The 23,325-nt window shown below is 37.0% G+C and overlaps 2 protein-coding genes and 2 pseudogenes across 3 annotated transcripts; 2 read left to right on the top strand and 2 right to left on the bottom strand.

Moving 5' to 3' along the window:
- Positions 1-426: 426 nt before the first annotated feature.
- Positions 427-10,406, top strand: LOC137723660 (transcription factor IIIB 60 kDa subunit-like). Of its 2 annotated transcripts, XM_068462859.1 has the most exons (19): positions 427-788; positions 876-997; positions 1,120-1,201; positions 1,485-1,560; positions 2,413-2,498; positions 2,593-2,669; positions 2,916-2,972; positions 3,110-3,222; positions 3,849-3,928; positions 4,043-4,129; positions 4,480-4,560; positions 5,384-5,539; positions 5,611-5,769; positions 6,295-6,435; positions 7,177-7,257; positions 8,335-8,448; positions 8,766-8,855; positions 9,627-9,680; positions 9,975-10,406. In XM_068462859.1, the coding sequence occupies exons 2-19, from the start codon at positions 939-941 to the stop codon at positions 10,176-10,178; spliced, it is 1,797 nt and encodes a 598-aa protein (XP_068318960.1). In that variant the 5' UTR covers positions 427-788; positions 876-938; the 3' UTR covers positions 10,179-10,406. The 2 variants fall into 2 exon arrangements, with proteins under 2 accessions (XP_068318960.1, XP_068318961.1); XM_068462860.1 differs by having other exon boundaries at positions 427-997.
- Positions 10,407-11,254: 848 nt separating this feature from the next.
- LOC137721876 (probable glutathione S-transferase parC) lies at positions 11,255-12,114 on the top strand (annotated as a pseudogene).
- A 4,046-nt stretch (positions 12,115-16,160) lies between these two features.
- Positions 16,161-18,097, bottom strand: LOC137723715 (UDP-glycosyltransferase 92A1-like; annotated as a pseudogene).
- Positions 18,098-21,410: 3,313 nt separating this feature from the next.
- Positions 21,411-22,960, bottom strand: LOC137721801 (UDP-glycosyltransferase 92A1-like). The gene has a single exon (XM_068460813.1). The coding sequence runs from the start codon at positions 22,957-22,959 to the stop codon at positions 21,436-21,438; it is 1,524 nt and encodes a 507-aa protein (XP_068316914.1). The 5' UTR covers position 22,960; the 3' UTR covers positions 21,411-21,435.
- Positions 22,961-23,325: the final 365 nt, after the last annotated feature.

Here is a 23,325-nt window from a genome sequence, read left to right as displayed (position 1 = left end):
TTATGATCATTTTCATTAACTTAGTTAAAACTTCTGTCAAAATGAGTCACGTGCCATCCACATTGAATCAAGGAGTGAATATGGAAAACTAAATAAGAAAAATTGTAACCCTCAACTCCAAACCAATTGGAGAAACAGTCCCCCACCTTTAATGCAATTGAGTAATGGTCTCTCAGTTTACCCTAATTGTAGCTAATGGTTTTTTATGATATGACTCATTTTGACGAAATTATGACAAACTAATGAAAAATATTATAATTTTCGTCTTGATGATGAGTTGAGAGATCAATAATCATGAATTTTTAATTAAAAGACTTTTTCTTTAATTAAGTTAAAATTGAAGCACCATTAATACAATATTCCCAAATCATGGATAACAATTGAAAACCCCAAAACCACCGATGCACTGTTGAAACAACCGCCACCCTTGCCTTTCTTCCCTCTCTTCCTCCTCCTCTGTATCTTTTCGATTCCCAAAACCCCAAAACCTCTCCTTTCTCTCCTCCGCGCCGGCGCCGTCTCTGCTCAGCCCAAATCCATCGTTCCTCGTTGCAAGCTTCGCTCACTCTCCCCCACCTGTCCACGTGGACGCGCCCCCGCATCGGGGCAAAAGCCATCCTTTCAGGTTCTCTGACTCCGGTGTTTTATACGGCGTACTAAACGAGACCCTAAGTTTTTGCCAAACGTGCTCTCTCACATCTTCCCACGTTTCTCCACTTGTCCTCACTTCAGACCCCCACTCACTCTTGGCGGTTTTTTTTTGCTGCCAAAGCCCCCAAAACCGAAAGGTATTTCATTGACCCGTTTGAGTTTACTGAGAATTTAAGGTACAGCTCTATTTTTTTTTCTGTCTGATTTTCTCGGGAAACAAACAGGGCGGTTGCTCTTCCTCCTAATTGGGGAAAATCGGTGGCGGAGTTGGCTCTTAATTTCAAAGAATGGTTTTTTGCTCTCACTGTAGAAAGCCAGTTTCTGGAATTAGCGATGGTGGTAGAATGTGAGTATCCCAATTTTTGTTTGTATAATTTTATTTTATATTTTTAGTATTTTTTTTACATAAAGAATTTCTATTGGGGTGTTATGAATTGGATTGTGATGTTGCTTTGCAATTGTTTGTAGTTCGTGTCCCGGATGTGGAAAGGTTTTGGAGTACGAACAATACAGTGAGGAAACCACATTCGTTAAAAATGCAGCTGGCCAGGTATTTCCCAATTTCCTTTTTTCTTAAAATATATATATATATATATATATATATATATATATATATTATACTTGGTAACAAATGCATACTAAGGCTCGTTTCGGAGTGATTGTGGGACGGCCAGAATCGCTTCTGCGATGTGCTTCTCCGTAAAATCAGTTTATGAGGAATCACATGGAATGTATTTCTACATAAAATCACTAAGATGTGATTTTTTGAGTGATTTTATGGAGAAGTATTGATTTATATTCTGTTTAAAGCTTTTCTACTTATGCGTTTGCAGAGCCAAGTGGCTGGAAGATTTGTACGGACCATTCAAAGTGATATCTCAGCTTCTCGCGAAAGGATCTTCGAGAACGGTATGGCTCGTTGAGCTTTTGTTTTTCAAGGTTTGGGTTTTTTATTGCTTCTTTTTTTTTAAGCTTTCATGACCCCGTGTAATATTGGCATATGCTTCCTCAGAAATATAATTACTTCTATTAATGGAAGAGTTCCATTTTCAAGTACTTTGTTTTTAAAAAGAATTTATTTTATTTCTTTGGTTTGGGTTCTAAGAAGTGCTAACCTCTGGGGAGTGGGATGGCAGGAGTAGAATTTTCTCTTGAGGTTTGATTTCAAGTTAGTGCACTTACAAACTAATGAACACGATAAGAAAATCTGGTCGGGAACTTGCAGTAGACATGGAACTGGAAAATCGAAATATTGCAGGGATCATGTGTCACCATTTCTGGTCAATCAACTAGAAGAAAGCCTTTAGGTTGCACTATCAATTGGAGTGTGCTTTATTCAGTCATTTACAGACTCAACACCCCAATACATGTATAGAAGGGGCATAACCACTTGCATTTGTGTACAGACATGTAATATACTTAGTACTTGAGTCTCTTTGAGTCCATTGAATGAGTTTTGGGTGAAATCACCTGCCATTAATCAAGGCAGGTCATATGCCAGCAGCCAGAGTAAAGACTAGAGCCAGAGTCTGTATTACCGCTTTGTGTTTTTCTTTAAACTCAGCACATTCTGTTGTTACAATTTATTCATGTCTTGATGTTAGCAGTTACTCAACTTGCACAAACTAGGATGATTAACTACTACTTTCTTTTTGAAAATTTAATAAACTTTAACATGTCAATTTTATCATGCTCAGGAGTTAATGAAGATAATGTGATTTGTCTTATCTATAGTCTCATTGATTGTTTATGGATTTGCAGCCGAATATGAATTAAGATGTATGAGAAATGCTTTGGATATGGGAGACAATGAAGAAATTGTTGACATAGCTAAGCGCTTTTATAGAGTACGCCTTCATGTATTTGAGCTTCATTGTTTCTAGTTACAGAAATTGTGGAAATCTAAAAGACTAAACCTGTGATCTTCTTCTCCTTTTGAAGATTGCAGTAGAGAAAAATTTCACCAGGGGGCGTAAATCAGAGCAAGTACTGGCTTCATGTCTTTACATTGCATGCCGGTAAGAAAACTTGTTTGCGGTTTTATTTATTTATTTGTTTTATTCTATAAAGAAACAGTGAAGAAAGAGACAGAAAATAGATGAGGGGTGGCAAGCAGATCACCCCAAGCAGCCAGAAAAAAAAAAAAAAAAAAAACAGTTAAGCTGTTTAATTAATTATTTCCAGCCATGTTTATCTTCTTATTCATATTCAATTTTACCCCATGATGATATGTGCTAATATTGAACTTGAATCTTGTCTCACAGGGAAAAGAGGAGGCCGTATCTACTTATTGATTTTTCGAACTACTTGAAGATAAATGTGTGAGAGAGCCTTTCCTTTTTTTCTTCACTTCTGACTTTCTTCTCCCTTGCTTTCAGTAATGACATTCTGATTTTGGATTTAACCTTCAACATTTGCCCTTGGGTTTAATATTGCTTTCCTATAATGTGATTCGCAGTTACGTGCTAGGTGCTGTGTTTTTGCAACTTTGCAAAACTCTTAGGCTCAATGAGCACCCAATTGTCCAAAAACCTGTTGATCCTTCTTGGTTCATTCATAAATTTACAGAGAGTAAGTGTGAGAACTCTGCAATAACAAATAGTTTTCTTACTCTAGGATTTGGATTTAAATGCAATTTGTTCACAAAGTAATTGCATCACTCCTTTCCAACAAAAGGTCATTACTTTTAAGCAGTGTTGAAACTTTTTCGGCTGAGTGGTTATATGGAAGAATATGTATTCAGTTAATACTACATAAGTATCAAATCCAACAAAGTGTCTTCTCCTTTGCTTTTCTGGTTTGATGAGACTAAAATGCAATGGGACATGGGGACGCGGACATCAATTCATAGTTATTACTGCTTTAGTTGTACATCCTCCATATTTAACATCTCTGTTTTGTGCTTTGTTAACCTTTTGAGCAATTTATTAGGCCTAAACACTTAGTTTGCAGCTAGAACTAGCTAGTCAGGGCTTTTAGATAATTTGGATTTCTATTTACAATTTTACTTTTTCCAAGCATCTTCAATTTGTTAATGTCTTATGTCACACTATTTTTTATTTATGTCTTTTGTTTTGGGTATAAGTCCTCTGTACCTTGTTCCTTCTGGTACCCGTATTTAGGTTTGCTGGTATACCCAATAATTATCTGATACATATTAAACAGGGATACATAACAGTTACAAATACACCTTGTAGGTTTACCAGGAGGAACGAATAAAAGGGTCATGCAAACTGCACTGCGGATTATCACTAGCATGAAACGGGATTGGATGCAGGTTTGCTAACCCTTTTCAGCATAATATTGATGCATTTTGGGTGTCTGATTTAGTGTTAATCTTCAAGGAGGTTGAATGTCATTGTCGTATGAAAGATCTTCAATTCTTTTACAGACAGGCAGAAAACCCAGTGGGCTATGTGGTGCTGCGCTATATATATCTGGACATTCACATGGTCTCAATTATTCCAAGTCTGATATTGTAAGTCACACTCAGTTGCTACTCTACAGTGGTAAGAATATTTCGAATGAGTTGGTTTTTTCGTTGTGGATAATCTATTATATGGGCACACCAGTTAGATTTTTTATTTTATTCCAGATTTCTAATACAAAAAAATTTCAGCAATGAAAGATTACACATTGTTTTGTTTATATTGTGTCAAGTTATGAATGTCTTGTTTCTCAATCAGATTCAGTTCAGTCCTGTGCTCTAAATATGAAAACTCTTTTGTCCCATCAAATTTTTTCTTAAAAATGATTATGTAACAATTCAACATTTGATGTTCATTCAGCCCTTACATTTTATATGATGTATCTTGTATATTTTATCAGACTAGGATTGTGCATGTTTGTGATGCAACATTGACCAAGCGGCTAGTTGAGTTTGAGAATACTGAATCTGGAAGCTTGACGGTATGTTACTTGCAGTAGGACATTTATTGTAATTTCTAACATCTCCATTTCAGCCATATAGCTTACATATATGAGGACAACAATAGGTTAACTTGCAGTTTTAAATTTCCATCATTTCCATTTAAATTTCCTCCATCATTCTTTACTTGCCTGTACATTGCCCATCACTCCATCTCCACATTTCTCTTGACTTAGAAACAATTGAATGGTAACATCAATTTGACATGCCAAAACATTTCTATGTTATTGTAGTCACATGCGTGTACAATTCCTGGCTTTTGTATAATTTTTTAAATAAGTGCATGTGGTTCAGTATCTTAGTGGAGATGGTGTTGGGCATATAATGGCCTTTTCCCAACCAACCCAGGTTAGGGCCTAGCGTGCCCCTATTATATTAAAAGCCTTACAGCCCTGCGTGATGGAGACTACTGCATAGGGATCGATCCGGAACACGGTTTCTGCCCATGCGTCCTGGGTTCAAAACTTCCCCCTCCCCTAAATTATTGTAACAGTTCCGACTCCTGCCCCCTCTCCTTAATGATAATAATAGTTTTTTAAAAGTAAAATTAATGGACATTTTTTAGATTAGGGTTCAGTGATTATATTATTTTGGTTGTCCTTTGGGCTTTAGTTGCAATTGCTTTTAGCATTTATCTATTTCTCTGTATTTGACATTTAAATAAGCTGCAAAAAAATTTAGACCTAAAAGATATTCAGTATCTGATTTTTTTTTTCCCCATGCATTTGTTTGGGATATGTAAGTACTGAACTCTTATACTCCCCACCTTGAAGCTAGTTTATTTATTTTTTTATTTTTTTCCAGATTGAGGAGTTCCTTGAAAAGGCCAGGGAGCTGGAAGAATTCAGCAAAGAACCAATTTTGGCATTAAAAGTGGGTAATGCAGATGATGTCCTTTGTGAGCATAAGGGTAGTGGAAAACCATTTGCATATGGACTTTGTAGAATTTGTTACGATGATGTGAGTCCAATTCACTTTTTTGTTTCCATAGGACGTACAACGTATGTTAAAGCTTTAATGGGTTGGTGTAGTTTATGCAAATTTCAGGTGGACTTGAGGGAGGGTCTAATCCTCCAGCTTTCCAGCGTGCCGAAGTAAAGAGATCGGAGGAGGCATCTGCTGAGCAAATTGCTACAGATTCTGGTGCTGAACCTTGCCAAAGCCCGGACAACAGTAAACAGTTACCAAATGTAACCATTACATTTAGTTATTTTTCTGCTATGTAGTTAGTAATTGGTGGTAAAATAACAATAGTGGTGTTTCATATTGCTGTTATTTACACATAAAATGTAAAACTCTTCGGGCATGATTTAAGAGTTGATAATGTCCTAATTTCTTTTTGAGGGTCCAGTGTTATTTGATTTGGAATGGTCTTGATTTTTCCTTGTTTGGGTTATACTTTATTGAGATGCATGTGGGATGGAACTGAAGGTTGAGTGTCTATTATGCTTTTTTGCTTTGGAAAAGCATTATGAGGACCCACTACATTATGTTTGTTATAAGTGCTAATAGATGGAGAGGTATAGTAGGTCTTCTGGAGGGCTCAGACCTTCTCTCTAAGGCTAGTTTTCCATATCGAAATAGATCTCCGGAACTTTTGATTCTCCTCAATTCTTTATAATAACTCTTCCACCTTGTACACCTTAATTACTATCCTTGTCAGTCATATAACAAAGTTGCTCTGATGTTTATTTTTCCTCATTTCATCTTGATAGTTTGAGAAAGAACTGAACAAATCAAAAGCAGAAAGTAGAGACGAAAGAACGCAGTTTACAGAGCCCGAAAGTACCACTGTTGATGCGGATGCTGAAGATTGTGATAAGCCTGACAACCTCTCAGATATCGAGGACGCAGAGGTTTGTAATTATTAACCTAGACAGGTTTTATTTTTTATTTCTGTTCTCTGTAAAAGTACTTTTGCTTGTAACATAACTTTTCAGTTTCATTTACCAAATACTTGATTGGGGCTGCTCCAGAGATATGAAAGTTGATTATTAATGATTCTATAATCTAAAACTAAGAGCAACACTGTATGAGCTGAAAATTTCTGTCTGTTGACTCGGTTTCATTAACACTTATTCCTATGTTAGATTGTAATAACTGTTTTGGTTATGTACATGTGACCTTATATTTTTCTATTATATGTGATGCGTTATCTTTTCAGCTATTACTTGATCCTGTATAATGGTTTAACATGGTTGGTTTGCCTTTTTGTTATAGTTTATTTTGTTTGCACTTTCAAAATACAACTGATTAGCGGTTGTAATGGTTAAATGAACAAATAGCCTTTTCTCAATGTCTTTTATTTGGGTTTATTCCCATTGTTTTAAATTTGCATGTCCCACCTTGAGTTTAACATCAGAGAGTGTGCTTACACATGTAATTGAGATATCATAAATGATTGGTTACAAATGCATCTACCGTGATGACGACCTTCTGATGATAGTAAGTCATAATTCTGTACTTGTATTTTTTTTTTTTTTTTTTGCCTGAACTATTTATTTGTTTTTATGCACGTGATTCATTTTTTTGCATCGATTTTGGTTCATTGTGCTTGTACTTTTAGATTATTACTTACTATTTGAGATATCACACAGGTTGATAGCTACCTTCTAAATGAAGAGGGGAAACGTTATAAACAGATGATTTGGGAAGAAATGAACCGGGAGTACATTGAGGTACCTTTATTGACGGTGTTTAGTTACCATTTCGTGATTCTTTGACAGATTGTCGTTATGCATCCCAAATATAATGACAAAAGATGTATATCTAATATATCTCTACAGAATTGAAATGGCTGATCTCTGGTCCTGGAATTGACATTATTTTATACTGGATTATTTAGGGTACTTTACTTGATTACTTGCTAGAGTAAAGGGGCGATAGCTCTCAAACCTTGACATTTTAAAGTGGAAAACGAGCATCCATAATAATGGGGTCCCCGTTTCTGAGAACATGGAAGTATATTCATGTTTAAGTAGTGAATAAACAATAACCACTTCGATATGAAGAGAGTTTCTATTTGAACCCATTGTTTATCAATGTCCCTTTACAATTAAAAAATAAAATCACAAACCCGGTTCCAGCAGAGCCTTCAGAACTCTCCATTGCTATCAGACTCTGTCAGTGTCTCCCCAAAACCCGCAAAGTTCAGATCCGGCAAGAGGCCATTGACCCCATTCTGGCTGAGAGGTCCTCGACCATAGTGGAGCTGGGTTTGTGATTTTAGTTTTTAAAATTTTATAGGTGATAATGCGGAAAAAGGAACTGCTGGGTTGGAAAAGTCAAATGCTTGGTTAAAATAGAAGCCATAATATTATTGGTATATGAGAGATCAGCATTTCTTTATGTACGAAATGAAGAAATTTGTAACTCAACTTTGGCTAGTGAGTTCTTTGTTGGTCTAATTGTGAGGGAGAAAGTGATAACCATTACCAAGTATGTATTTTCAAAGGAAACAGCAGAGAGGTTCCTTAAGAAGACCAAACCAAAACAGAAGAAGATATATGGCTTAGAGCGCTAGAACATATAAAACATCGAGCACAAACAATTACCCTAGAGCCATCAGAGAACAGCCTTTCCAGTCTAGGCTCATTACTGGGAGAAGTCGGGGTTGGCAAGGTATATAGCCATCCCAAATCATTCTAAAGCCTAGCCATGTCACGCATGGCATGATATATCTGCATCTATGTTGGTTTTATGCTGTCATCTTTCATACTTGTCATATGTTTCACTAACCCAGTAAACTTTTGCAGGAGCAAGCAGAAAAGGAGAGACAAAACAAGGCTGCTGGTATGGATCCTGACATTCCAGAAGATGCAAAGAACCTTGGGCAGGCTACAGCAGCAGCTATGGCAAAGAAAAGAAAGGTTTTTTCTCCCATCTTTTTGATAAATGGAACCTATTCTGCTATATCATTTCTCTTTAATATGATAAACAGATTTTATTTTAAGGAAAACTAATGAAAAGGGCTTGAAAACTTTGAGTTTTAACGATAAGGACAAAATAAAGGGAATAGTACCAAGATTGACTTCTTAGTGTAAAAATGTGGTTTTTTGTTAAAGTAAACAGTACCGTGGGCTTTTCATTAAAACTCCCTTTATTTTATTCATAGGCACAACTGTTTCGTCTTCATAAGTTTTCACACGATTTGCAACCTCCTTATTTCTGAAATTTTTATTTTCAGGAAAGGCAACTAGCTCGAGAAGCCGAAGCAAGGAGTTCTACTCCAGCTAAAAATGCTGCCGAAGCTACCCACCAGATGTTGACTAAGAAGGTATTTATAGCTTCTTATATGGAAAAAAAAAAAAAAAAAAAAAAAAGAAGGGAAAAAAAGATGTTATAACGGAGAGGCTCTAGTAGTTAGCTTAATTAAGTAGATCATTCCTGGCCACTATCTCTTTTTACGGTAAGGATTTAGGACACTCAAAAGTGGGAGTGTTTAGGCATGACCTTTGGATGTCTTAATCTTAGACCTTACGATCTTGAATCGGTATTTATTTTAGCTCCTTGATTAAATTTCTTGCCTGAGCTTTTCACGAATATTCATCTTTATTAGTAGATCAATTTGAAGTTTGGAGCAATTTCCCATTAGGGTGTAGTGATAATTTATTATTTATTTACAAATTAGAGCAAATCCCAAACATCCGAAGTCAAATCATTAACCGGACTAAGTAGTGAGAGAAGAGTTATCGTCTGGTAGGTTAGGGCCCCTCAGCAGTTCCATATAAGTTGTCCATTTTCTGGTATTTATGACTTTTGAGTTCACATGCGATAAGGCTTAGATAGAAGTTGCATAAAGAAGATGACATTAGGTCTGCAGGCTTGGGGTGAGTTTGTCACTTTGTTGTAGGGTAGGGCCTACTGTAAGTCTGAAAGGTGTACATTCCTGAAATTTTCTTGATTGACCAAATGCTGAAGTAAACTGGTGATTGATAATATGCTGTATGTGTGGAGCACTTTGTTCATTAATCTTTTACATAGATTTGTAGACCATATTGTCTAGTTCTTTCAGATTTTGACGGATTTCAACATGGTTTCCTTGCAGAGACTCAGCTCAAAAATCAATTTTGAAGCCATCGAGCATATATTCCAAACAGATGTACATGCCTCTCTTATTGTGTTCTAGTTTTTAAATGCTGAATCTCTATTCTCTTTTATTGCTTGCATGCGGCATGCCTATGGCGAGTTTCATACCTGTTTTTTCGCTAATTTTATTTTTGGAATCTACTTTGAATCTTCTGTATAATTGTCGTGCAATATTTATTAGCTGGCTGCCAGTATGTCTCTGTTTTGTTGATAGCTTAGGCGTTGTATGTACTTTCATGGTTTGGCGTTGAATGCGTCTTCAATTCAGCTGCTGATGATTTATATATGGTTTTGCTTGTTCTAACAGGAAGCTCCAGATGGCTCCAAGAAGAAAAAACTTGAATCTCATCTTGACACAGACAAAGCGGGCGACAATGTCGATGAGTTGGGTCCAGAAAATGAATATGAAGACGAGGAGGGAATCGAAGGAGCATTTGGCTACAATCTTGATGATGAAAATGTTGATGAACAACCATACGACGATGAAGATTATGGTTATGATGGCTACTGATGGCGCTTTCTGTCAGCGTCTTATTGAAGCCCTTAGGTAGCTAGATTCAAGTGTTTCCATATATCAAAATCGATATGGCTTGCTCGGTCACACTCCGGACACATTTCTGCAGCCTTCCCCTAAGATTGTTTTCTTACTCAAAGTTGGATACTGGACACTTAGTTTATTTTTTGTAATGTAAGACTGAAAATACATTTTCTTTTTACAAAAATTAGTGTTGTATACGAAGTGTAGGCTGTTTTTCGTTTTTTTTTTTTTTTGTCAAAACTGAGGCTATCCATTTTTTTAACGGGTTGACACGATACGATATGTTAAGTTAACGGGTGAGTGTCAGATTTTCAAGTATCGACTTGGTAGGTTCTCAGCATAGACGTAAGGGATTACGTACATAGCACGTAAATTTAATTTATGTCGAAGCAGACCTTGAATCTGAGGTTAAAAAAAATAGCAGTCCACAAGAGAGAATTTTATTTTTTTCTTTTTAAACTCTTGTTTTGTTTTCTATTAATTTTATGATTATTTATTTCTCACATTGGGAAGACATACAAGCGATGTATATGATTATTTATTTCTCACACTGCGAGGAAGATACAAGCTATATATAGAGGGAGGAATTAAACTCAGGAGTCCAGATGTAAGGAGGAATGCTATTAACTAGCTATGCTACAAAGCTTCTGGGCTAATGGTTCGTTTGGATCTGATTTTAAAATAACTGAAACTCCTTTTAGAATAAAAAATATTTTTGGGTACCAAAAACACTTAAAGTGTTTTTTCAAGATTTACTTGCATTTTTACAAAAAAATAGTTTCAAATACATTTTTACCGAAAACACTTTCAATAATTTAAAAAACATTTTCAAACCAACCCTAAGTCGCTTTTATTGTCATAGGAAAATCAATTTATTTATTAGCTAGTCATACATACAGGCCAAGTTTGATTTCCTTGTCAAAGAATCTATGTACACACACACACACACACACACACACACACACACATACCTTGGAACTTCTTCCTATTAATCCATATAGATATAATAGTCCCAACTTTGCTCCAAACAGCAGAAAGGAAGTAATCAAATGAGTGATGGGGATGAAGTGGTTCTTATGGGATTCTGGACAAGTCCTTATGTCACGAGAGTGAAAATTGCTTTGGCGGAGAAGGGAGTTCATTACCTCTATTTGGAAGAAGAACATCTTCTCCAAAAAAAACAAGAGCCTTTTGCTTCTCAAAGTCAACCCAGTGTATCAGAAAGTTCCTGTCCTCATTCATAACGATAAGCCCGTATGTGAATCCCTCATCATTCTTCAATACATTGCTGACGTTTGGAGTGATCACAAACCTCCTCTACTTTCAGAGGATCCTTATCGACGATCTAAAGCAAGATTTTGGGTCGACTTTTTCGACAACAAGGTAACTCATCCTCGAGTGAAAATTGTACCTATTTCTTCACTCTTTAATTCCAAGAATATCCTTTAACAGTTGAATAGTTAAGCACTGATGTTGTCTCATCAGTTCCAGCTGGTGGGAGGGTTTTATCACAAAAGGCCTCGGGCATTGGTAGAGTAAGACCATTCATTATATATTTGTGCAGATGGCAGACTGTGGGAGAAGGATGTGGGCTAGCAAGGGAGCAGACCAGGAAGCAGCAAAGAACGAGTTTGTAGAAGTCTTAAAGCTGTTAGAAGGCGAGCTTGGGGAGAAGCCTTACTTCGAAGGCGATCGTTTCCGCCTCCTGGATGTCGCTCTGGTACGATTTGCCTGCAGGTTTTACACATATGAGATGTTTTGCAATTTTAGCGTGGAGAAAGAGTGCCCAAAGATAATGCAATCGGTGAAAAGGTGCAGCCTGAGGGAGAGTGTTTCCAAGACCCTTCCTGACAAATATAAAGTCTATGACTTTGTCTTGGAAGTCAAGAAAATGCTTGGAATAAATTAGGAGCTAAGGACTCGTTTGGTAGAAATGACTGGATTGGAATGGATAATCCTTTAAATTCCATTATTTTGAAGGTTACGCAGAATGATTTTTCGTTTTGTGGGGATTAGAAGAGGATTAGAAATGAAGAAAACTTCTTCCTTTTAATCCTCCCATTTTGGTGACAATTGAAATGGATAACTTTTCTTCTTGAGTAATCCTTCGTCTATCTCTATGTTGGTCACAATTTATTCATTTCTTTTTTCAACATACTTTTAAAATAGCATCACATCCATTTCAATTCAATCATGTATACCAAACGAGGCCGAAAGCTTGACAGTTTAACAGTTGCATGGAGTGGACATGAATCAAGTAATGCCCTTGTTTATAAAATAAAAGAGAGTGAGTGAAGAGGGAGAGGGAGAGAGTACACAATTGGTTTGGGATAACGCTTTTAAAAATAACTATTCATGTTAATTAGCTGTAAAATAGAGAATGGTTGAGCGTTTTATGAACTCTAGTTGTAAAAGTGATGTGTGTAGAATATAACTGTTGTTGTTGTGCTATGATCTACTTATGAAAGTGATGTGTGTAGAAGGATAAACATCGTTATTTAAAAAATTAATGGGGGCAATAAAAGCATTAAAAATATTTATTAAAGACTCAGCTCCATTTTTTATGAAATCAAATTTTCACAACATTACGTAAGTGTTTTTAAAATTATTAAAAAAGTTTTTAGAATAAATATTTTTGGGTTCTAAAAGAACTTCTTGCAGGAAGCACTTCAAGTGCTTTACCAGGATTCACGTGCATTTTAACTAGGGAGTTTTAACGAAAAGCCCACGGTATTGTTCACTTTAACGAAAAACCACATTTTTACACAAAAAAGTCAATCCTGGTACTATTCACTTTACCCCTTATTTTGTCCTTATCGTTAAAACTCAAAGTTTTCAAACCATTTTCATTAGTTTTTCTTTTTAACTAAGCATTGATTTTACATACATTTTCACTAAAAGTACTTTCAATCATTTTAAAAGTACTTCCAAACGAACCCTACCGCAACCTACAACCTACAGCCGATTACTTTTAAAATAAGTAGGATATTTACTGGGTTAATTACACTAACACCCCCTGAGATTTATCGAGTTTTCACAAAACCCCTTCACATTTAAGACATTATACTAACACCCCTTCATGTTTTATTTCGCTTTCACATAACCCCTTCAGTCAAAATTCTTCTAATAAATTGATAAGTTTACTCTTATAACTAATTACTTAATTAACGATAAAGAAATCCTTACAATTATATATAGAAAATGAAAATATTAAAAAATAATTTAAACATTAAAAATTGTCACTAAAATTATGTAATGCCTGATAACGGGGTGAAGATCAAACAGATTATTATTGTTGTAGTTCTTCATCACAAAGTGGTGGCTGTGACCCAATTATCTTGCACACAATACTTAATTCTCTTTGAACTCTAAATTTTTGTGCAGTTTAGTTTCTAAACGTTTTACATCTACGTTTAGTTCTATCTTATGTTATAACCACTGCACACTTTGCGTCATATGAAATCATCAACTTAAACACTTAAACAACGTTCCAAAAGAATCCAACAAAAATTTCAAACAGATTCATAGAGAGAGAGAGAGAGAGAGATGAGGTGTAAATGGAAGATAGAGCCAAATTCAGAAATGTTAGGGTGCTAGATTTGAAAATTGGAAAAATGGGTATGAATGCAGTTGACCACAGCAAATCAAAATCCACAACGCAAAAGTGATGGTCTGAAATGAATCGATCTTGCAACGGCTAAGCGATGCAGAGTGGCTGATCACAAATCTAATTTGACCCACGACGCAAGACCGGCTTTATTCGCTGGATTGTTGACGTCTTCTTGTCTTGTTATATCAGTTTTATCGGTGAGGGGTGGTTGCCCTTCATTTTTTAGAGTCTGAATTTGTTGTTGAAGTTGAAGTGGTAGTTTGTGTGGTGGCTTTGGGAAAACACACAAAGGAGGTTTCGATGGTGGGTAGGGTTGCAGAATTGCAATGAAGTCAAATGCAGGAGATTTCATGGGAGTTTTTGGAGTGATGGTTTTTCTATTTTTAATGTTTTATTTATTTTTAATATTTTCTTTCTATATAATTATAAAGACTTTTTTTTATTGTTTACGTAATTAATTATAAGGGTAAAGTTGTCAATTTGTTAGTAGAATTTTGAGTGAATGGGATATGTGAAAATGAATTAAAATCTAAAGGTGTTAGTGTAATATTTCAAATGTGAGGGGGGTTTTGTGAAAACTCAAAAAAAACCTTAAGGGATGTTAGTGTAATTAATCTGATATTTACTATACAATTTTCTCTCTTAACCTTAAAGTGAAATATTTTCAAGGTGAGAAAAAAAATATACTAAATGAGACGTAAGTATTACGTTTGTAAAAATTGGGGTTTGAACTCCCTTTTTATATACAAACTAAATCTTGTTTTAATATAACGGATATATTTACATTAAGAAGTTAAGTTAAGCTACAAAATGGGCTAATGTATTAATTTGGTATTTTCATTCATGAAATTCGACATAAGCCCCTCTACTAAAAAGAGTACTACTAGACTGTAATTTCTACTAATTAATAAAACACTCATTGTCAACCAAAACTGTGACATCCCACATCGCCCAGGGGAGTGATCCTTAAATGTATATTCTCATGCCTACCTAGCATGAGGCATTTTGGGAGCTCACTGGCTTCGGATTCCGTGAGAACTCCGAAGTTAAGCGAGAGGGGGACTTGAGCAATCCCATGATGGGTGACCCATTGGGAAGTTGCTCGTGAGTTCCCAAAAACAAAACCGTGAGGGCGTGGTCGGGGCTCAAAGCGGACAATATCGTGCTATGGTGGTGGAGCGGGCCCGGGAAGTGATCCGTCCCGGGCTGGAATGTGACAAAAACCTTATGAAATTACCAATTTAACCTTCTAATTAAAACATGACATAAATAAGAAATATGGGGCAGAAATGTAATTTCACACAACCAAATTTTGCTTATTTTTTCTTTCAAAACCTCACATACATGTAATCCTAACATATCTCTAATAAAAAAATAAAAATAAAAATAAAACTTCCCACTCCCACATTCTCTATCACTCTCTTCCTCTCTCCTATTTCAAAAAAAAAAAACATATATATATATCAAACACTTTGTGTGTACCTATATGCTAGTATTAAGTATAAAAGGTCAATTTGTAGGTTGAATAAAGTTTCACTTAATTCATATAGATTCAATTTTCACAAGTTTAGACACGTAGCATACACATGGAAGCATAATGAGGGCATTTGTTCAAGTTTCAACCCTACCCTCTTACCCATATGCTGGCTTTTTGGGCCTTTGGATGCCATCCCCACAGCCTAACATCTTTTGAAAAAAAAAAAAAACCTATCCCTTTGCAAACATATGAATTTCTTAGGATAATACTTCGGTACTCGTACTCTTTAGTGTATATTTTATGTATCCCTCTCCCTTGAGTTGGAGCGTTTTGCTAGACTTAACTACTCAATTGCATCGATTCTTATCATTCTAGGAGCATTTGATCCACCTTCCTATTGTAAAGCATAGGTTCCACCGGTGCATAATTAGACGAGGTAAGCTTCTACTCCCTTGGCTTTCGAGAGCATTTTCAAGCATTTTCACATTCGAACAGAACCACTGAGCAGCACTTGCCATCGAGAATATGGAGCTTTAAGCACATTCAATTGATTGGTAGTACAACGGTCCTTTGTAAAATCTAAGGAATCTTAATGAAACATTCTTGGTACTGTTCACTTTTAACGTTAAGGACATTTTTATCTTGAAAAGTCACTCCTAGTACTATGCACTTACACCTTTATTTTGTCATTTTCATTAAAATAAAAGTTTTTGAGGATTTTTTTGTTAGTTTTCCTTAAAATCTAAGGCCTTTTCCGCTTTGGCCCAATAAAAAAAATATATCACGTCTTATTTGTTTTTGTAGTCTAAGAAGGATCAAATAACATATCCATTATTATATATATTTTTTCAATAGCATATGTGTTATAATATCATTCGACAAAATAAAAAATAAGTACACATTAGTGAATACTCAAGTATTATCAGCTCTCAAATGACTTGAAAGTGACAATATTGTTCTTTAAATTTCAACACAAAACTAATTAATTAATAAATTACATCTCTAATTGATTTTTGCCGAATCTTGTTTCTTTGATAAAAGAGCAGCCACAAAATCCTCCATTGCCTTAACAGAAGACCCCTTCTCCTTTCCTTGATCACCATCATTATCTCTAATTGATCCTCTTATCTTCCCCTTAATCTCACCTGCATTTTTCCTCATCTCCCCTCCCTTTCCACTCGTCCATCACCAGATCAATCACCTCCTTCACCTCCTTCCATCCAATATTACTCTGCACAACCCTCGTCAGCTCCACACTCACACCCATCTCCTCCACCAACATCTTCGAATTATAAGCCTGCTCCGCCGCCAACGGCCACCCCACAATCGGCACGCCCTGGCTCAAGCTCTCCATCACTGAATTCCACCCGCAATGGCTCACAAAAACCCCTGTGGATTTGTGACAAAATCTCCAACTGGGGTGCCCAGTTGTGCACTAGCAACCCCTGTTTTCGTTTACTCATTATTTCCTCAAACCCGTGCGGCAGCCACTCTGCTCTGAACTCACCCTTTAGATCAAACCCCACCGGAGGCCTTATCACCCAAACGAAAGGCTTGCCGCTTTCTTCCAACCCAACAGCCAATTCCATCATTTGGGTTGCACTGATAGTGTTCTGAGAACCAAATGAGATGTAAATGACAGAACTCGAACCTTGCGAGTCAAGCCACTCGAGGCATTTCTTTGCGGAAAAGCCCAGTTCTTTCCCCGCGCGCTGCCTCGAGACCTTTAAGTCCGATGTGGATGAGTTTTTTAGTGCATCAGCAGGAATTAGAGGACCAACGCACCAAACATGAAGCTTCAAGCTATCCCTCAAGATATCCAATCCCAACGGCTCAATTTCCTCCACGGTATTACACAGCCAACCAAAAGATTTTTTAGAAAGAGAAATCTGGGACTGGAAAAATCTTGACCAAGAGTCTGTACCGTCTGCAGCTCTTACAAACGAACTCAGCTGAGAGATGTGGAACCTGCAGTGTTCCGGGAAGCCGGGGATGGTGAAGTATTCGTTGCTTGCGGAGCGGTGAGGGAGGCTGAGCCAGACTGATGTGTAGGCTGCAAAGCCGTAAGCCCCGCTTGTTTTGAAACTCACATTGACAGTGCCTAAGCTGTTCGCAAGATCGGTAGCCCATCCGAAGAACACGTCAGAGATCAAACAGAGCGGCGAGCAGGAGGTTCGAGGTTGAGTGAGGCGGCTAAAAGGTTGATCATTTTGGAGAGGGGGAGGTTCTCTGTGGTTTCTGTGTTAGGGGGGAGGTCGTGGTCTGAGCTGCAGAACGGAAGTTCGGCCAAGTGGATGTTGTTGTGATTGGATGAGGCGGAGGAAATGGTGGATTGGAGGGATTTGATGTTGAGAGGGGTGGTGGCGATGGTGATTGAGAAGTTTGTTGACTGTTGGATGTGCTTCGCGAGTGATAGGAATGGTATGATGTGGCCTTGAGCCATGAATGGCAGCATTACTATATGCTCTTTCTCAAATCCCATTCTTTTTTTTCATTTTTTTTTCTGATGATTTTTTGAATGATCTATAATGGTGAGGAGGAGGGAGAAGAAGAACAATTTTTTTTCCGTCTTTGATAGTCCGGACTACTGGGTACTTCAACTTTTTTATCAATTACATCGGCATTTGAAAAAAAATTGTAATTTCTTCAATTTTTTGTACTACTAAGTAGAGAGTAGTGACAAATTTGAGGATTTTAACGAATCGTCGGTGCCAACTCTGTATTCTATGAAATTCTGATAGTTACAGACATTGCCACATTTGAAGTTGGAGTTTGGAGAATACTAAAAGCCAATGCATCACCCGACCCGATACATTTCTTCGCCTAATTAGGTTTGTTGTATAAACAAAAGAGGATGTCACGTCGAAACGAATTATGTATTTTGTTTCTTCCTCTTGTTTTTTTTTCCCTTATGGTTTGTAGTTCAGTTATGCATCAAGATTATGCATGCTTTTGCATTTCTCAGGTTGCGTAGCGTACGTTACAATTTGAAACATTTTGCATTTCTCAGGTTATGCACCAATATTCCCGTACCAACATTACAAAACATTGTGTCAAAAATATGAGGTGGTGGAGAATTCATATAAAGTCTCACTTTAAAAGAGTCTCCTTAGCATTTCTATCTCAAAAAACTTTGTAGAATTATAAGTGACAACTTCTCGGAATGAATATTTCATCTTCTACCTTCAACGTCACAATTTGAAACTAATTCTCTAAATGTCTTGAATCTAGTAAGTTGTTCCCCTTAAAAAATTAATATATCTACTTCTACGAAAGCAAGAAATGAACTTTCTATACGATCTCATTATTTAGCATTTAAGGGTATTATGGGACCATGAATTTTGGACCACAAGATCGAGCTGGTCGAAATGACTGATATCACATAAGCTCCGGAATGAACCTCACGATGTGAAGTGAATTGACGTCAACGAACTATCGGAGCAAGTCACTTCGAAAAGTCTCAGATCGTGTTAATGGATGGGCAGAGTAGTTTTAGCCGCCGGATAGCTAGAAAAGAGATAGCATCATCACTGCCAAACATGTGTCTTGCTTTAAGCTGCTAGTAAATTTATATAAAGATTAAGAACGATTGCTCTCGCAATTCTGGTGGATAAACAAAAAGAAAAAACTCGGTAAAGACTACACTGAGCATTTTTGGAAAAAATAAGGGCAATTAGCTGGAATAGATTATTCTAATAGGATACTGTGACAGTGATGGAGCGGCTAATTAAGAGGATGATATGAAGAGTACCTAAGGTTATGCATTCACCTTTGGTAGTGAACCTGGTCATATGTGAAACAAGTATATGTTGCATTCACCTAAGGTTATGGAGAATGATTTTTCATTTTGAGATGATTAGAAATGAAGAAAACTTCTCCCTTTTAGTCCTCCCATTTGGAGATAATTGAAATGGACAACTTTTCTTTTTGGGTAATCCTTCGTCTACCTCTATATTGGACATAATTTATTCATTTCATTTTTCAATGCACTTTTAAAATAGTGTCACATCCATTCGAATCAGATCATGTATGCCAAACGACGTCGAAAGGTTGACAGCTTAACAGTTGCAATGAGTGGACATGACTCAAGTAATGCCCTTGTTTATAAAATGAATGAGAGTGAGTGAAGAGGGTGGGAGTACACAACTGGTTTGGGATAATGCCTTTAAAAATAACTATTCATGTTAATTAGCTGTAAAATAGAATGGTTTTATGAAATCTAGTTGTAAAAGTGATGTGTGTAGAATATAATTGTTGTTGTTGTGCTATGAAGTCTACTTGTAAAAGTGATGTGTGTAGAAGGATAAGCAGCATAAGTTTAAAAAAATTAGTGAGGGCAGTAAAAGAATTTAAAATATGCGTTAAAGCTCAGCTCCATTTTTTATGAAATCAATTTTTCACAACATTATAGACTCGTTTAGAAGTATTTTTAAAATAATTAAAAATGTTTTTAGAGAAAATATTTTTGGGTCCTAAAAACACTTGAAATGCTTCTTATAAGAAGCATGAGTTTCTTGCATAAAACACTTCAAGTGCTTTACAGGATTTGTGTGCATTTTTACTAAGCATTGATTTTACATACATTTTCACCAAAAGTACTTTCAGCAATTTTAAAAGTACTTCTAAACGAGCTCTACCATAACCTACAACCTACAGCCGATTACTTTTAAAATAAGTAGGATATTCACTACACACTTTTCTCTCTTAACTTTGAAGTGAAGCATTTTCAAGGTGAGAAAAAAAAAATACCAAATGGGACGTAAGTATTATGTTTGTAAATAGGGTTGTGGTTTTCACACACCCTTAACTACTTTTCCCACACCCCTTCATATTTTTTAATACTTAATTGGTATCCTACTATTTAATCTTCCATATATACCCCTTCCTATTTAATCTTTCATTAATTACCATAAAAAAGTAGGAAGGGTATATATGGAAGATTAAATACTAGGATACCAATTAAGTATTAAAAAAATAGGGAATGGTGTGGGAAAAGGGACCATGATCCTCTCCTAATCTAAGGACGAGGATCCTGGAAAAGTAGTTAAGGGTGTGTGAAAATCACAACCCTTGTAAATATTAGGGTTTGAACTCCCTTTTCATATACAAACTAAATCTTGTTTTAATATAATGGATATGTTTATATTAAGAAGTGAGGGTTAAGTTAAGCTACAAAATGGGTCAATAGATTAATTTGGTATTTTCATTCACGAGATTTGAACATAAGATCCTGGACTTAAAGAAGTAGAACTAGACCGTAATATTAAGTATAAAAATTATAATTTATAATTTTACAGGTGTATAAGCATTACAATTACTCAACTTAGGGTGTCATAAGTGAAAGGTCGATTTGTAGGTTGAATAAATTTCCACTTTAATTCACATAACTTCAATTTTCACAAGTTGACATGTAGCATACACATGAAGGCATAATGAGGGCATTTGTTCCAAGTTTCAACCCTACCCTCTTAGCCAGGTGCAGGCCTTTTTGGACTTTGGATGCCATCCCCACTGCCTAACATATTTTGAAACAAAACCTATCCCTTCGCAAACATATAAATTTCTTACAGGATAATACTTCGGTACTTTCTAGTCTATATTGTATGTATCCCTCTCCCTTGAGTTGGAGCGTTTTATTAGACTTCGCTACTCGATTGCATTGATTCTTATCTTTCTAGGAGCATTTGATCCACCTTCCTATTGTAAAGCATAGGTTCCACCAGTGTGTAATCAGACGAGGTAAGCTCCTACACCCTTGGCTTTCGAGAACGTTTTCAAACATTTTCGTATTCGGAGAGAACCATTGAGCAGCACTTGCCACTGAGAATATGGAGCTTTAAGCACATTCAATTGACTGGTATTACAACGGTCCCTCATGAATTCTAAAACCTTTTCCGCTTTGGCCCAATAAAAAAATGTAACGTATTATTTGTTTTTATAGTCTAAAGAAAGATCAAATGACATATCCATTATTTCAATTTTTTTTTTTAAATAGCATATGTATTATAATATCATTCGACAAAATCAGAAATAAGTATTCACTAGTGAATACTCAAGTATCATCAGCTCTCAAATGACTTGAAAGTGACAATATTATTCTTTAAATTTCAACACAAAAACTAATTAATTAATAAATTACATCTCTAATTGATTTTTGCCAAATCTTGTTTCTTTGATAAAAGAGCAGCCACAAAATCCTCCATTGCCTTAACAGAAGACCCCTTCTCCTTTCCTTGATCACCATCATTACCTCTAATTGATCCTCTTATCTTCTTCTTAATCTCACCTGCATTTTTCCTCATCTCCCCTCCCTTCCCACTCTTGTCCATCACCAGATCAATCACCTCCTTCACCTCCTTCCATCCAATATTACTCTGCACACCCCTTGTCAGCTCCACACTCACACCCATCTCCTCCACCAACATCTTCGAATTATAAGCCTGCTCCCCCGCCAACGGCCACCCCACAATCGGCACGCCGTGGCTCAAGCTCTCCATCACTGAATTCCACCCGCAATGGCTCACAAAAAACCCAGTGGATTTGTGTGACAAAATCTCCAACTGGGGTGCCCAGTTGTGCACTAGCAACCCCCGTTTTCGTTTACTCATTCTTTCCTCAAACCCGTTAGGTAGCCACTCTGCTTTGAACTCTCCCTTCAGATCAAACCCCACCGGAGGCCTTATCACCCAAATGAAAGGCTTTCCGCTTTCTTCCAACCCAACAGCCAATTCCATCATTTGGGTTGCACTGATTGTGTTCTGAGAACCAAATGAGATGTAAATTACAGAATTCGAACCTTGCGAGTCAAGCCACTCTAGGCATTTCTCTGCGGAAAAGCCCATTTCTTTTCCCGTGCGCTGCCTCGAGACCTTTAAGTCCAATGTGGATGAGTTTTTGAGTGCATCATTAGGTATTAGAGGACCAATGCACCAAACAGGAAGCTTCAAGTTATCCCTCAAGATATCCAATCCCAACGGCTCAATTTCCTCCACAGTATTACACAGCCAACCAAAAGATTTTGTAGAACCCGAAATCTGGGGCTGGAAAAATTTTGACCAAGAATCTGTACCGTCAGCAGCTCTTACAAACGGATTCAGCTGAGAGATGTGGAACCTGCCGTGTTCTGGGAAGCCGGGGACGGTGAAGTATTCGCAGCTTGCGGAACGGTGAGGGAGGTTGAGCCAGATTGATGTGTAGGCTGCAGTGCCGTAAGCCCCGCTTGTTGTGAAACTCACATTGACAGTGCCTAAGCTGTTTGCAAGATCGGTAGCCCATCCGAAGAACACGTCCGAGATCAAACAGAGCGGCGGGCGGCCTTCCCGTTTGATGATATCAGTGATAAGGCTGCGAGCAGGAGGTTCGAGGATGAGTGAGGCAGCAAAAAGTTTGATCATTTTGGTGAGGGGGAGGTTCTCTGTGGTTTCTGTGTTGGGGGGGAGGTCGTGGTCTGAGCTGCAGAATGGAAGCTCGGCCAAGTGGATGTTGTTGTGATTGGATGAGGCGGAGGAAATGGTGGATTGGAGGGATTTGATGTTGAGAGGGGTTGTGGCAATGGTGATTGAGAAGTTTGTTGACTGTTGGATGTGCATTGCAAGTGCTAGGAATGGTATAATATGGCCTTGAGCCATGAATGGCAGCATTACTATATGCTCTTTCTCAAATCCCATTTTTTTCTTTTTCTTTTTTTCTGATGATTTTGTGAATGATCTGTAATGGTGAGGGGGAGGAAGAAGAAGAAGAAGAATTATTTTCCGTCTTCGCAATTTGAGAAACACTGAAACTCTTTAATTTTTCGTACTACTGAAGTAGACAGTAATCTTTGAGGATTTAAACAAGTCGTCGGTGTAGGAAATGCGATCACAATGCCAACTCTGTATCCCTTGAAATTCTTACGGTGACTGACGTTGCCACATTTGTTAGAGTTAGGCGAATGATAAACGAAAGGGTTCCTCTTCCGATCCCATCTATCAAATCCTTCCCATTAACTAATCTCGTTCTTGAAATTTAATCCAACAGCTAAAAACAGAGATCAT

This window comes from Pyrus communis, chromosome 17 (assembly GCF_963583255.1).
Source record: "Pyrus communis chromosome 17, drPyrComm1.1, whole genome shotgun sequence".
In the NCBI taxonomy this organism is placed as follows: domain Eukaryota; kingdom Viridiplantae; phylum Streptophyta; class Magnoliopsida; order Rosales; family Rosaceae; genus Pyrus; species Pyrus communis.
This window is presented reverse-complemented; position numbering and strand designations above follow the sequence as displayed.